Genomic DNA, 15,167 nt, shown 5'->3' with positions numbered 1-15,167 from the left:
TCTCTCCAATTTGTCCACATCCTTTTTGTAGTGGGGGGCCCAAAACTGGACACAGTACTCCAGATGTGGCCTCACCAGTGCTGAATAGAGGGGAATAATCACTTCCCTTGATCTGCTGACAATGCTCCTACTAATGCAGCCCAATATGCCGTTAGCCTTCTTGGCAACAGGGGCACACTGTTGACTTTCATCCAGCTTCTCGTCCACTGTAATCCCCAGGTCCTTTTCTGCAGAAGTGCCGCTCAGCCAGTCGGTCCCCAGCCTGTAGCGGTGCATGGGATTCTTCCGTCCTAAATGCAGGTCTCTGCACTTTTGCTTGTTGAACCTCATCAGATTTCTTTTGGCCCAGTCCTCTAATTTGTCTAGATCACTCTGGACCCTATCCCTACCCTCCAGCATATTTACCTCCTTCCCCCCTCCCCCAGCTTAGTGTCATCTGCGAACTTGCTGAAGGTGCAATCTATCCCATCATCCAGATCATTAATAGCAAGTCTGGATGTTTAAGAAGCAGTGGACTGGGTAGAATGGATATATATGAAGTCTCAGCCAAGTTCCAGCCAAAAACTAATTTTGTCTTATCACTCCAACATGAGAAATTACTCTGTTCAGTCTTAATGCTAAAATGTCCTAATTTAGAAGGGATCTGGGCCTATTACTGATGCAGTCTTCTGTCTTGTCAGACGGAGGTATTAAAGATTAATTTATTTGAGCAACTCCTATATTCCCATTGACTCAAGTATAGACAATGTCATAGAAGGATAAGGCATATTTCAGCATACATCTATTTAATAGCATTTGAATAGCTGCATCAGAAAATTATGTAGCTTATTTGTCTGTGCAAAGAGTTTACTTTTCAGGTGCTTAGTGTATTGAACAAACAAATGCAAAAGGTTACTGGAATGTCCTCTGATAGTGATTAGCCTATTTGAGAGCTTTAGGGGCGGTTGGTTTTATGAGCTTTTTGAAGTTAATTGAATTTGATATCTACATATTTAATTGTTCCATCTTGCCATCTACCATGCATCTGTCACTGTCATTTTGTCCTCAAGTGACCTATGTTGGCTATTGTATTGTACTAATGTGTGTGTATCACTGTCTTCTACTGGTTAGAATCAGACCTGCTCACTTGTTTGGTGGTCTTGCTTTTTAGTAGAGGTGTGGTGACTCTGTGAGACTTAACGTCACTGACAATAGAATTGTCCTCTCGCTCCACAGAGAGAGGCATGCGTTTTTGGAAGGTAATCAAGGCTATTGCTCATGTCACGCATGCAGGTTAGCTGAAGACTGTGATGTCTGTGTGTGGCCATGGGTCATTGCACTGTGTATCTAATTCTCAGCTCTCTCACCTGCATCACTGTTAAGGAAAGTATTGTAGACAGCTTTTGAATTAATTGAAGAACTTTTTTTGCTGCAGTATAGTAAAGCACTAATTCTCAGTTTGAATGTCTGCTTAACAGCCTTGTATTTGGAACTCATCAAGATTATGAATCTGAAAATGGGTTTATGCATAGCTGAGCCTGAAGCTAATGGTTCGTACGTCTGTGTAACTTAAAAACTCCCAATTTTCTAGTCCACGCCCGCAGGGCTAGAAAAGAGAGGTGTACATCCTGCCTAGCAACTGGTGAGCTCTCACTATAGTAGTTCACACTTTCTGTCCTATGTCAAAGCGTTGGTTGCAGTATTACCTTATTGGGGTTGCTAGATGCTATCATATAAACAGATCCAAAGTTCCTATTCATTGATCATGATAATCATTCTGGTGGACAATTTAAAATGAGGATGGAGACTAGTGGGTAACTGACACATTCATCTTTCACACTCAGTTTCATTATTATTAATTAAGGTCTCCTAGTTCAGATACAGGCCAGCAAGGACAAAGGTCAAAGGCCCCCTGAAGATGGACATTTCCTGAGTTGCCACCAAAGGTTTTAGTTTCTGTCTGCACCAGGCCAGGCTTGGCAGCTGAGTTATACAAATTCAATGCGGGAGGGAATGTTCCGGTTTCTATTCAGTGACCTCTCTCAGCACTTAGTTGAACAATGGTAGAAGCAAGTGCTGCCTAAGCCCCTCAAGACTCCTGTTCAAAGACTGAATTGGAAAATTGTGACAGATTGTAAGAGAAGCTGTGCACAGGCTTGCCTGCCCAAGCTAGCTTGAATGCAGCTAGTGTGATTAACAAAAGCAGTGAAGGCAGCGCCGCGTGGCTGTCAACGCAGACCTTGGGTACGTACCTGGCTTGCTAGCCCATGCTTTGCTGTCTTCATTGCTGCTGTTACCTGTGCTAGACCATTCACAGCTGTTGCTGTGTGGACATACCCATCGTTTGTCCTGGCTCTTGCCACGTCCCTTCCCATCTAGACAGCAGTCGGCTCTGGGGCCAAGAGTGTCCAGAGCCCTTGTGTCCGTAAGAAACGCTGTGAGTAGCTCCAAGGGCTGTGACCCCCACCGCCCACACAAAGGATTTCACAGGGCGCTCCGAGCGAGGTGTAATGGGGCCGGACGGGGACTTGGGTTAAGGAATTGGCTTCCCATTTCAAATTTTCAGAAGCCCAGAAAAGAATCCATACGTCCAGATGGGTGCTGCTGCCCCACCCCTGGCCTGGGCCTGGTTAACACTCCCCTCAGGGCCACACGCTGGCTCAGATAGATGCAGCTTGAAGCACCTTTCACACACTGATTACAGAGATCCCAAAGCAATGGAGAACTGGAGCCTGTGCAAGTGGAGAAAAGGGCACAGCAAGCCTGCGCTATTGAGGGGGCGGGACTCAGCTCAGCCTGGGGACTGGAGTGATGCCCCAGGGAGAAAGGGCCCTGCAAGGAATGACACTTCCTCCTGGAGCCTGCAGCAGCAGCCAACACTAACCGTGCTTCCACATTGGAGTGGGAGGGAGGGAAGAACAGAAGTACCTTCCAGGGGTGCTAGCCCTGTGGAGGAAGGGTCGTCAGTCACTAATCGCTGCTGCAGGGGGTGGGTGAACAACAGAGGGCATGTGGGGATAGGGGAGAGGAGGTTCTGCAGCAGTAACAGATGCAAGCACATGGAGCTAATGATGGAAGCAATTTCAATTTACTTATCCCAATATCACCTTTGGTTACGAGTATCCAGCTTTGGAAACCAACAAGCCAGCAGAAGGATATAGAAATACTCTTGTGTTTTTGCTCCTTTTTTCAACAGAGAGCTCGTTAGCCCACTTGAAGAGACAGCAGCCCTGCCCACATCCTGGCCCTAGTTTGGATAACACAGGATGGGGTGAGGGTAGGGTTCCAGCTGCTCTACTGACCCACCTAGGCCATCCTATCCTGGTCTTCGTTCCCCTGCATCTGTGGTGGTGAGGTGAGCTGGCTAGCTCCATTATCATCATCGTCATGACCCCCACGCAAGTGGAGAGTTCTCTTGTACTGCCCCATCCCAGACATGGTCACATAGTGGCTGTTCCAGGGATTGGGAAATCAGAATAATCCCAGCAGGCTGGCACAGGCAGAGAAGCCTGTATGGATAGTTGTATCTTGAGACCCCCTGGGTGGCCTCAGAGCAGGGGTAGGCAACCTATGGCACACGTGCCAAAGGCGGCACGCGAGCTGATTTTTAGTGGCACTCACACTGCCCTGGTCCTGGCCACCAGTCTGGGGGGCTCTGCATTTTAATTTAATTTTAAATGAAGCTTCTTAAACATTTTAAAAACCTTATTTACTTTACATACAACAATAGTTTAGTTATATAATATAGACTTACAGAAAGACACCTTCTAAAAACGTTAAAATGCATTACTGACACGCAAAACCTTAAATTAGAGTGAATAAATGAAGACTCAGCACACCACTTCTGAAAGGTTGCCGACCCCTGCCTCAGAGGAAATTAGTCACTGATTGCTGCAAAAAAGGCCAATGTGAGCTGTGATTTTCAAACAAGTGTCCTGGAGCAGGAAGGAGGTAATCTCTGTAGAGAACTTTAATAAGACCACACAGGAAATTCGCATTGAGTTCTGTGGCCCTCAATACCAGAATGGTGTAGAAAATTGGAGAGACTTCATAGAAGAGCAACAAGAATGAGGCAGTAGAGGGGATGATTTATGAGGAAGTATTAAAACAACTAAACGTAGGAAGTTTATCTAAGGAATGGAAAATATCAACAAACTCTAAAGGAAAGATTATTTAGGGTGGTACCAAGTAATGTAGCATGAAGTAATGGAAGTTGGTGAAGAAAAGGAAATTTTAGGCAGCATGTCAAGGGAGTTCTGTTAGATTACGAAAGAGCATCTCAACAGCTGTGGGAAGCTTGGCATGCTTGGAAAGAAGACTAGACAAAGTACTAGAAAATTCATTGGACCAATCCTAAACTGGCAGTGGGAATAAAAGAGGCCTAATAGTTTTTTGTTTCCATTTCTAATTTGTGTGTGTCACATATTTAATTTAAGGAATTAATGTCTCCAAATATGATATGTGCAACAGTAAATCAAAAGGAATTATTAATTTGTAATTGGTATTATCTAAATGTGTCATCTTTAATACTATATAAATCCTCATTCACCTAACCAGCTGCCCTGGATTATAGTATTTTGGCCTTCGTGTTCAAAAGCAAATGCTAAGAGGTTGTGGTATTATGTAGTAAGGCCTAGAACGTACTGGGGAGGGGAGGGGGATTAGACATTTGAAAGTTTGTAGTTTTCATATCTAGAGAATACATAAATCAGAGATTGCATTACTCAGATTATCAAAATGCTTTTAAAATTTCTATAACAAAACCCTCCTTTTTGACATATTTTTTATATGTAATGTTTCTGGTTTAGCTGCTCAATATTGAAATTCAATTAATCATGTTACTTTGTTCAGCAGCAAGCCAATTTCTGTCTACCAGTTTACCAAAATATACATAGCTGATAATACCATTGCATTCTTGCTCTACCGCTTTAGCCAATGTGTGTGTTGTGAAGGTGGATGGAACTCCTTATCTATGTAAAACTGATGAAGTTGGTGAAATATGTGTGAATTCTGGTGCAACTGGGACAGCATACTATGGTCTCCTTGGAATCACCAAGAATGTGTTTGAGGTTTGTGTCTTTCTATAACTTTTATGCCCTTTATAACCTTCGATAAAAAGATGTTTTTATTATTTCAGTTAGGGAGGAGATAGGCAGAATTATGTATCAGTTTCTTTTTGCAGGTGTGACTAGGGAGGAGAGGGTAGGGTTACCATATTTCAGCAAGCAAAAAAGAGGACGGGAGGAGCCCCGCCCTAGCCCCTCCCACTTCCTGCCCCCCCAGAACCCACAACCCTCCCCCCGTTCCTTGTCCCCTGACTGCCCCCTCCTGGGACCCCTGCCCCTAACTGCCCCCCAGGACTCCACCCCCTATCTAAGCCTCCCTGCCTCTTGTCCCCTGACTGCCCCAACCCTTATCCACACCCCCACCCTCAGACAGACCCCTGGGACTCCCACGCCCCATCCAACCACTCCCCACCCCCTGACAGCCCCCCCCAGAACTCCCAACCCATCTAAACCCCTCTGCTCCCTGTCCCCTGACTGCTCCGATCCCTCTCCCCACTCCTGCCCCCTGACAGCTCCCCCCCAGAACTCCCAACCCCCCCACTCCTTGTCCCCTGACTGCCCCCTCCTGGGACCCCTGCTCCTAACTGCCCTCCAGAACCCCACCCCCTACCTAAGACTCCCTGTTCCTAGGGTTACCATATTTAGTGCCTCCGAAAGGAGGACACTTTAAAGGGGCCCCAGCCCCGCCCCCAGCCCTGCCCCCGTGCCCGCCCCAACCCCGCCCCCTCCCCAAAGTCTCCGCCCCCTCCCCTGCTTCCTGCGAACATTTGAGTCGCGGGAAGCCTGAAGCAGGTAAGGGGGTGTGTGGGGGGGGGGGAGGAGGGGCGGCCCACCCCCGGCACCGCAGGTCCCCAGCCCGTCCCCCGAGCCCCCGACCCGGCACCCGAGTCCCCGGCCGGGCCCGGCACCGGGCCCCCCCGAGCACCGCCGGCCGAGCCCCCGACCCGGCACCCGAGTCCCCGGCCGGGCCCGGCACCCGGCCCCCCCGAGCACCGCCGGCCGAGCCCCCGGCCCAGCACCCGGCCTCCCCGAGCACCGCCGGCCGAGCCCCCGGCCCAGCACCCGGCCACCCCGAGCACCGCCGGCACCCGACCCAGCACCCGAGCCGCCGGCCCAGCCCCCCGGCCCGGCACCCAAGCCCCTGGCCCGGCCCCCGGCCCCCCCGAGCACCGCCGGCTGAGCCCCCGGCCCGGCCCGGCACCCGAGCCCCCGGCCCGGCACCCGGCCCCCCTGAGCACCGCCGGCCGAGCCCCCGGCCCAGCACCCGGCCCGGCACCCGGCCACCCCGAGCACCGCCGGCACCCGACCCGGCACCCGAGCCGCCGGCCGAGCCCCCCGGCCCGGCCCGGCACCCGAGCCCCCGGCCCGGCACCCGGCCCCCCCGAGCACCGCCGGCCGAGCCCCCCGGCCCGGCCCCGGGCCCCCCCGAGCACCGCCGGCCGAGCCCCCGGTCCGGCACTGCCGGCCAGGCCCCCCGAGCTCCGGGCCCCCCCGAGCACCGCCGGCTGAGCCCCCGGCCCGGCACCCGAGCCGCCGACCGCATGTCCGATTTTCCCGGACATGTCCGGCTTTTTGGGATTTCCCCCCGGACGGGGATTTGGAGCCCAAAAAGCCGGACATGTCCGGGAAAATCCGGACGTATGGTAACCCTACTGTTCCTTGTCCCCTAACTGCCCCCTCCTAAGACCCCCCCCAACTGCCCCCCAGGACCCTACCCCCTACCTGTACCCTGACTGCCCAAAACCTTCTCCACACACCCCCCCTGTTTCTTGACTACCCCCTGTGACAATGTGGTTCTGGCGGAACCCAACTGAGAGTGCCCACTCAGGACAAATTGCTCAAATAGGGCAGTTACAGCCCAAGGCTGGGGTTCTTTCCACCTCTAAGGCAAACCAAACCAGCCAGACTAGGAGGACTTCGGTCTCATCCCACTGGCTAACCGCAAGTCTCACAAGCAATCTCCTTAGACACTCCAGTTTCCCAGTACTCCCACCAGTGCCACTCGTTATGGGGACAAATGGTTATGAAAACCAATACCCCAGTAAAAGAAGAAAGGTTCTCCTGATCCCAAAGGACCAAGCCCCAGACCCAGGTCAATATACAAATCAGATCTTACCCACAAATCACGCTGTTGCCAATCCTTTAGAATCTAAAATCTAAAGGTTTATTCATAAAAGGAAAAAGATAGAGATGAGAGTTAGGATTGGTTAAATGGAATCAATTACATACAGTAATGGCAAAGTTCTTGGTTCAGGCTTGCAGCAGCGATGGAATAAACTGCAGGTTCAAATCAAGTCTCTGGAATACATCCCCCGCTGGGATGGGTCCTCAGTCCTTTGTTCAAAGCTTCAGCTTGTAGCAAAGTTCCTCCAGAGGTATGAAGTAGGATTGAAGACAAGATGGAGATGAGGCATCAGCCTTATATAGTCTTTTCCAGGTGTAAGAACACCTCTTTGTTCTTACTGTGGAAAGTTACAGCAAAATGGAGTCTGGAGTTACATGGGCCAGTCCCTGCATACTTTGCTGAGTTACAAGGCGTATCTGCCTTCTCTCAATGGGTCCATTGTATAGCTGATGGTCCTTAATGGGCCATCAAGCAGGCTAGGCAGAGCTAACACCAGTTTGTCTGGGATGTCACCCAGCAGCATAGCATAAGTTTGAAATACAGACAGTATAGAGCCAATATTCATAACTTCAACTACAAAAGTGATACACACATATAGACAGCATAATCATAACCAGTAAACCATAACCTTGTCTTAGACACCCCATTTGACGCCCTTTATACAAGATTTGGTGCCACTACAGGATCTTGGTTGCAACAATGATCTATATGGTCCCAGATTATATCAATAACGTCACACCCCCAACGCAAAATTGATGCAGGAAGGGATGACCCAAACATCACTGACTGCATCCCAAGAGCTCCCCATCCTTGGGTTTATCTCACTATGGCTAGTATCGGGGTTAGGCACTATGGCTTAGCTGGCTAAAGAACAACAGAAATGGTTTATCAAAATTGTGTTCAACAACATGATTGAACCTCTTTACAAACAAGGTAAATCTTGGTTAGAACAATAGTGGATTGGATCTGCTCTTGCAGCATGGTTCCTGTATGCCTCATGTGACCTTGCCAAGAGCTAAAGAAAACAGCTACTTTATCCATACAAGCTCGGGCAAATGTTTGGAACCCAATTAACATCAAATAAATGCAGATATTAATGATGTTCATAGTACAGGAATCTTGGCATTTAGCCATGAAGGCAATATGGTAGTGTGCCTTAGTTTCCCTTCTCATACAGTACATTAGGTCTGGAATGTCTTTTCTCCTGTGAAAAGTTCCAATACTGTTTACAGGCATCAACTGTATAGCAAGGCCTTTTAACATAAAGTGTGTTCTCATGTATTCCTTTTAACATGTTCAGGGGATTTTCCAACAGATAAGGAACATTGTACATTCTTACAGATCTTGGTAATAGCAACACATTAGTTACAAAATTACCATTAGCATTAACAACAAATCCATTGCAAGTGTCCATCTACAATCATGGTTGTCATGCCACACCTTTGGCTCAATACCATTGGAGTTTGGGCATTTTAGGGTTAACCTGTGGCTTTCCTTTGCAAAATTCAGTTTTCTCTTTCCTCCTTGTCCTGCAGGATCACACCCTGATTTTTCTTGCTTAACAGAATTCACTGGCTGATGGGGTGGGCTCTCTGTGCTAACAGCTATTAGCAAGTCCTTCCCCTCCCAGCCAGACAAGTAATTTGCATTACCACAGACAGAAGCCAGTCCACCAGTTATCATATCCTTAACTGTTATCATTTCCAAGGCTGGACTCTGTCTTAAAGAGATACCACACAAATCCAAAGAGTCTGAGGGTGAGAGTTTGCTTGCTCTCCCCTGCATCCTCAAGCATTTAGCCATAAAACTGTTCTGCTTTGAAACACCAGTAACCAAATCTGTCCTCAGACCCTGAAGCACAGACTGCTCACTTAACGAATTAGAATGGAGACATTCCTGTTCCAACACCATTGTCTTCCCAACAAGCTGGCCACACACAGCCACTTGGTTATAGGGCTGCTCAACTTTCTTAACAGCTCTTACTCCATTTGAGACCTTTTCAAAGCTACCCACATTGGATCTTTCGAAAGGAAAGTCAGTGGATCCATTCACAACAGAAAATTTCTGGCTGTTAGGAACTGAAACTTCCTTGATTAAATCACTCTCACACCCTTCAGTTGCAGGGAACTGCTTGAACAGATTACCATGAGGATTTCTTTCCCCAGGAACTTTTCTAAGCAGCAAATCACCCCCCACAGAAATTTTGCCCTTACCCTCTTCACCTAGGGCCTGCTCTAAAGGAACACTTTCCTGAGAAACGACAGACTTTTTCTGGGTCTTACTTACATCCAGGATCACCTTTGGCCCATCAGGCAGATTTCTACACAATCCCCTTTCAGGCAAACCCATAGACTTCCTAGATAAAAGGTTAGAAACCTTTCCCTTCCCTTTGCCACACACAAGTTCAGGAATCCTTTCCTTCTTGCTACAAGTTTCCACACCATCAGTAGATAACACAACCAAATCACCTTCATGCTCTCCTTGTGCCTTGGCTAGCGTATTACCCTGGTTAGACAGAGTTGCTACACCCTTTACCAACCACACACTAGCAATAGGCAAAATATAAGCACCCGAATTGTCTGGTCTCCGGGATTTGGCTAAGACACTAACTGGATGCAACTTAGTTACAGTGCCATTCTCCCCAGCAGACACAGACTTAGGACCATTCCCTTCCTGGGCTTTAGTTGAATTCAGAACCAATTCTGAGACAACTGCACTATTCTCAACCATCCCAGGCTGAAAGGCACCTTCTGTCTGCTCCACAGACAAAGACGAGCTGGAGACACCTTTTTTACCAGACACACAGCTCGGGATTTCATTTCCCTTGTCCCAGCACACAGGGCCGTTCACAGACAACTGCTTGGAGACTGAGGTAGCTTCCTCCATAGGCAAGTCAATACCCCTGACAGATACAGGCACAGTCCAGCCCGTGACTTTCCTGCAGCCCTCCCAGCCGCGCCTTGCTCTGTCGGGGGAGGGGGGGAATCCCGGACATTTTGAGTGATTTACAAATTCCCCCGGACGCTATTTTTAGCACAAAAAGGAGGACATGTCCGGGTAAATCCGGACGAATGGTAACCCTAGGAGAGGGGGATGCTGAGATTGCTCAATTGGGGCAAACGGCAAAGAGTGGGGCAGACAATCCCCAAAACTGGTGGTTATTCTAATATTTAGATTCAGCAAGCCAGCAACAAAACAGCTTCTACAATACCTTACAGGCTTCACAGAGGTCAGAAATACAGTTCCCTTAAAGAGGGCCGGCTCTGGCTTTCTGGCCGCCCCAAGCAAAAAAAAAAAACCCTGCGGCATGGCCGGAGCCAGGGTGCAGGGGGACTCCCTGCCCTGCAGATGTGCCCCAGCTAGCAGGGGGAGGGAGAGGGAGCAGGGGAGAGAGAGAAGGGGGCGGCCAGCGCTTCAGCAGGACGCTGCCACGCAGCCCCTCCCGCCGTGCCCCCTGCCGGGAGGGCTCCGCACCGCTCCAGTTGGCTGGGAGGGAAGGATGCGGGCTGCCCTGCCAGGCTTGCTGCAGGGCGCTCCCGTCCTCCATGCCGCTGCCCCCTACAGGGCGGCCGGAGCAGAACAACAACAAAAAAGCAGCCGTGCTGTCCTAGGATTGGGCGGAATGCCGCCTCCTACAAGCTGCCGCCCCAAGCACCAGCTTGCTCGGCTGGTGTCTGGAGCCGGCCCTGTCCTTAAAGCAACCTAGCCTTGAGCTCCCACTCAGACAGCCAAGTCAAATATGACGACTGAAAATCTTTTTCATCGCATAAAACGTTCTACCAATCCCAGAGGACTGGACACAAGACTAAAATTTCTCTAAAAAAGAAGAGAGAGAGTATTGGTTAAAAGATCATTATACATACAGATACAAAGAGAGTTCTTAGGTCAGTTTCATAGCAGAGATGGTGAGTTTTAGAGTCACAAAGAGTCCTTTCCAGAATCCGTTCATTAGGTTATAGTCCAATGCCCAATGTCAGGGTGATCCAGAATGGAACTGGAGACCTCAGTCTTGCAACTCAAACTTCCCCTGATGAAGCTTAAGCAGATCTGAGATGACAGAATCAGGGCCCAAGAGTTTTTATAGATCCCTGGCAGGCTTTTGTCAGCCTCTTGATAGCAGGTTTTCCTTGGGTAAAGAATAGTGTCTTTGAAGTAACCTCCTATTTCCTAAGCACCACTGGTAATTAGCTACATGGATTAACATAAGGCAATTGCTTATCTCCCACCATTTACAGGTAGTTTAATATATACTTCAAAGAGAAATGAAGACAGTGATATCACTACATTCACAGTTCATTTAAATGTTAACATCTCCTTTTGATCTCTGCATTAACAGAATGCAGTGATAGACCGGAACTGTTGGGTTACATTGTCAGCCTCTAACAACATCTATGTAGACACACAAAACACACAAACGTTATCTACTAATATGTCTCTAAAGGTTGAATCTGAGTCAGTTAGCCTGCAAGTTGTGTAACCCTTTCTGGGCCTGTGTCACAGCAGGTATGCTCATGTTCATTGCAACAGCATCTGTTTTAATTAATTAAATAAAAGCCATGGCAAAATACACCTCTCTTCATCCACTCTAATAACACATCAGAACTGAAACTTGTTTTTCCTTTAACCAAATTATGAAATAGCATTAGCAGTCAATCATCTATTTTTATAGTCAGGATTCTAGTATCATGCTCATATTAGCATCCTGTACATAATCAGTGTATGATCATCTCACCTCTGTGTCAACACAGCATTAGCGTGTAAAGTTACATTAAGACATTTCAGGGATATTATTGCATAAAGTCAGGTGATTGTTCGTGTAGATCTGATACCACATCGTCATACCCTACATGCATACTAGTATTGTTCAGATATTGCCACATTGCTTAAGTAAGTCTTCCGAGTGTATGGAAAACCATACACACGTTTTTTATAAAAAAGGTTATTTTGATTACTTCCTGTAATCCTTAGAACACTGAATAATCTGCAACTGGATAATACATGAAACTGTGTTCCTTAGGGCTTGGAGGCAGTTTGAATAAAGGATGAAATAAGAACAACAGTCAGCCTCGCTGCATTTAGTGCTAAACGCAAAACCCACCACTTTCCCAAGCTTTACTGCAGCAGTATCTGAATCTAATTTTTTCACATATACAGGCCTATTCCCAAAAAAGCAAAAACAAAAAGTAGTGTCTTACGCATCCTGGCCAGCAAGGAAGGAAGTGACCATTGTTGTCCTCTTTTACTTTTGGGAGGCACTCAGACACCGCTGTTGCAGACACCAATATAAGATGATGGATGGAATGCTATCATGGGATCAGGGAGGGTTTTCTGTTTTCTTGAATACAAGGAGTCCTGACCATCTTCCTCACTGCTGGAAACCTCTTCTAGCCAGCCTCCCAGCTCCCAATACCTGACCCAGCTTATGTTTCTGGAGGGCGTTCTCGCTGCGGGTTTCCAACATCAGGATGTCCAGCCACGTAGCAGTGAGGAGGCAGGCAGGCCGGGTGGGGTAGTCCTCACAAACAGTAAGGAAACCAGAAGAGGCAACACAAGAGGGGTTATTAGTGAAACTTACCTGGTTAAAACACAAGCTCTGGTTCTCAGGTTTGGGTTATGTTCCAGCTCTGTCACAGACTTGCTATGTGACCTTGGGCAAGTCACTCAGCTCCAGTTGTGCCTGTTCTCCCCCTCTGTAATAGGGATTGTACTTGCCTACCTCACCGCACGAGTTATAGCCACGTCAGCCAGGAGGACAGGAAATGCTCTCGCTAGTTCATTCTTTGTTTAATCAGAAAAGATTTTCACTGGAACAGAAGGTGAATGCATTTTAGCTTCACAGTACTAGTTAAACAGTGAAGTACCTGTGGTATGTATCTGAATACTTTATCTTCTGTATTCTGTCAGACCATTCCAGTGACAGCAGCAGGGGTGCCTGTTTCAGATCAACCCTTCACAAGAACAGGATTGCTTGGCTTTATTGGACCTGTAAGTATGAATGGACAAAACTGTTCCAAATGCCCACGAAGTGAATCCACTCTTGAATTAACAGACTAAGCAGTAGGAAGTAGATAGGAGGATTTAGGAAAACCGAACAGGAATACTGAAATATAATCTTGTGTGACAATCTGCAGATCAAATGAAACTAAGAGCTGGTCCACACTAACCCCCCAATTCGAACTAAGATATGCAACTTCAGCTACGTGAATAACGTATCTTAGTTCAAACTACAAGGTACTTACCAGAGGGGTAGCTGTGTTAGTCTGAATCTGTAAAAAGCAACAGAGGGTCCTGTGGCACCTTTAAGACTAACAGAAGTATTGGGAGCATAAGCTTTCGTGGGTAAGAACCTCACTACTTCAGATGCAAGATTTTCCCTTGCATCTGAAGAAGTGAGGTTCTTACCCCCGAAAGTTTATGCTCCCAATACTTCCCTTAGTCTTAAAGGTGCCACAGGACCCTCTGTTGCAAGGTACTTACCGCGGGTCCACACGCGGCAGGCAGGCTCCCCCCTCAACTCCGCGTACTCCTCTCACGGAGCAGGAGTACCGGTGTCGACGGCGAGCACTTCCGGGATCGATTTATCGCGTCTAGACAAGACGCGATAAATTGATCCCAGAAGATCGATTGCTTACCACCGAACCCGGAAGTAAGTATAGACGTACCCTAAGTCTGGAATGTCAAGTTAGTATTGCTCTCCCAAGGGGAAGTATTCTCCAGATATCTTCTCCAGCTGTTGGATCATGGGTTCCTGATTTCAAAGCCAAATTACAGGATCATGTCCCTGAGCAAGGGCACAACTTGGGTCGAGTAGCTGGCTTTGGCAACTAGCCACCTCCTTCTGTGTGAGTGCAGCTGCATTCAACAGGATTCTCTATCGAGAGAGTCTGTTTTCCTCACATAAGTCTATATAATGTGACTCTCTTATCCCTAGGGTTTAATGATCTTATATTACTGGGAGTCTTGGGTTTGCATTTTGTGTGGTTTTTCTGTTTCTTAGCCTGTCGTCTTTTCAGGACAGTTTGGTGTTCGTGGTGGGAAAACTGGATGGCCTGATGGTGGTGAACATTCGCAAACACAACGCTGATGATGTAGTAGCCACAGCACTGGCAGTAGAACCAATGAAGTTTGTCTACAGAGGAAGGTGAATATTTTGAGAGAGGAACTTATTCCCTAACATTGTATTCTTGTGTATTTATCCTCTGCTCATCCAGCATTTCAGAGTGCTTTCAAGTTTGGGGAAAGTTCTGCATTGAACTTTGCTTTGGGGGCAAGATGTCACCATGTGAGTATGAATATGAAAGTGTGGCTTCCCCTGCTAGCATACAGCATGAAACCTAATTTATGTAAATTGATTCTAAATTGTTTAAAATTGCCTTGACCTGGTGAAATCATTAGTCTTACTGACTTCCTCTCTGTTTGTTTCTAATTAAAACTTTACAATACTTCTTTGTTCAGTTTTGCATCGTCTGTATTTTTATTTTATTTTGATTTCTAAAAAATAAATGTGGATGCCTATCCAGAGCTCTAGACACCCTAACACAAGACAAATAAAATTAAGCAGCAGCATCACCCCAAGAGCCTGCAGAACTGAGACCCCCTAGCAAACCTAGAACACAAGTTCCCTTCCCCCTAACAGATCTAACCCTACCAGACAGCTCCCTCCCACAGCTGCTCATGCTAATAGATGCACCTAGCAGTGTGCCCAGAGAAGAACAAGCTGGCTGTTTGGGGCCTCTGAAGGACCCTCAAAAGTAATACTACAGTGCCCAACTTATTGCTCTTACATAGAGGGGCATTCAGCTCAGGTGTCTCCTGTGATTACAGCTGTGGCATGAGGAACTGCTGCTGAGTTACTTGTTGAACCTACAACAAAAGTGTATTGTTTCCTCATAAATGTGTCACTTCCATCAATTCAAGCATCATTTTCAAAAATTGGCTCCCAGCTTGTCGAGATACTGCTAGCCTTTTCCCCACTGCTGACCTGGGTTCAAAGCCAG

At 47.6% G+C, this 15,167-nt stretch overlaps 1 protein-coding gene across 3 annotated transcripts in view; it reads left to right on the top strand.

The window, feature by feature from the left end:
* Nucleotides 1-15,167, top strand: part of DIP2A (disco interacting protein 2 homolog A) — a 206,368-nt gene that overhangs the window by 154,405 nt on the left and 36,796 nt on the right. For all 3 annotated transcript variants that reach the window (XM_054043479.1, XM_054043478.1, XM_054043480.1), the window contains 3 exons: nucleotides 4,912-5,048; nucleotides 13,075-13,155; nucleotides 14,184-14,311. In XM_054043479.1, coding sequence (XP_053899454.1) covers nucleotides 4,912-5,048; nucleotides 13,075-13,155; nucleotides 14,184-14,311 — 346 coding nt within the window. The remainder of the gene's footprint in view (nucleotides 1-4,911; nucleotides 5,049-13,074; nucleotides 13,156-14,183; nucleotides 14,312-15,167) is intronic.

Source organism: Malaclemys terrapin, chromosome 11 (genome assembly GCF_027887155.1).
Source record: "Malaclemys terrapin pileata isolate rMalTer1 chromosome 11, rMalTer1.hap1, whole genome shotgun sequence".
NCBI classification, from domain to species: domain Eukaryota; kingdom Metazoa; phylum Chordata; order Testudines; family Emydidae; genus Malaclemys; species Malaclemys terrapin.
Note: the sequence above shows the minus strand (reverse complement) of the source record. Positions and strands in the feature narration are given on the sequence as shown.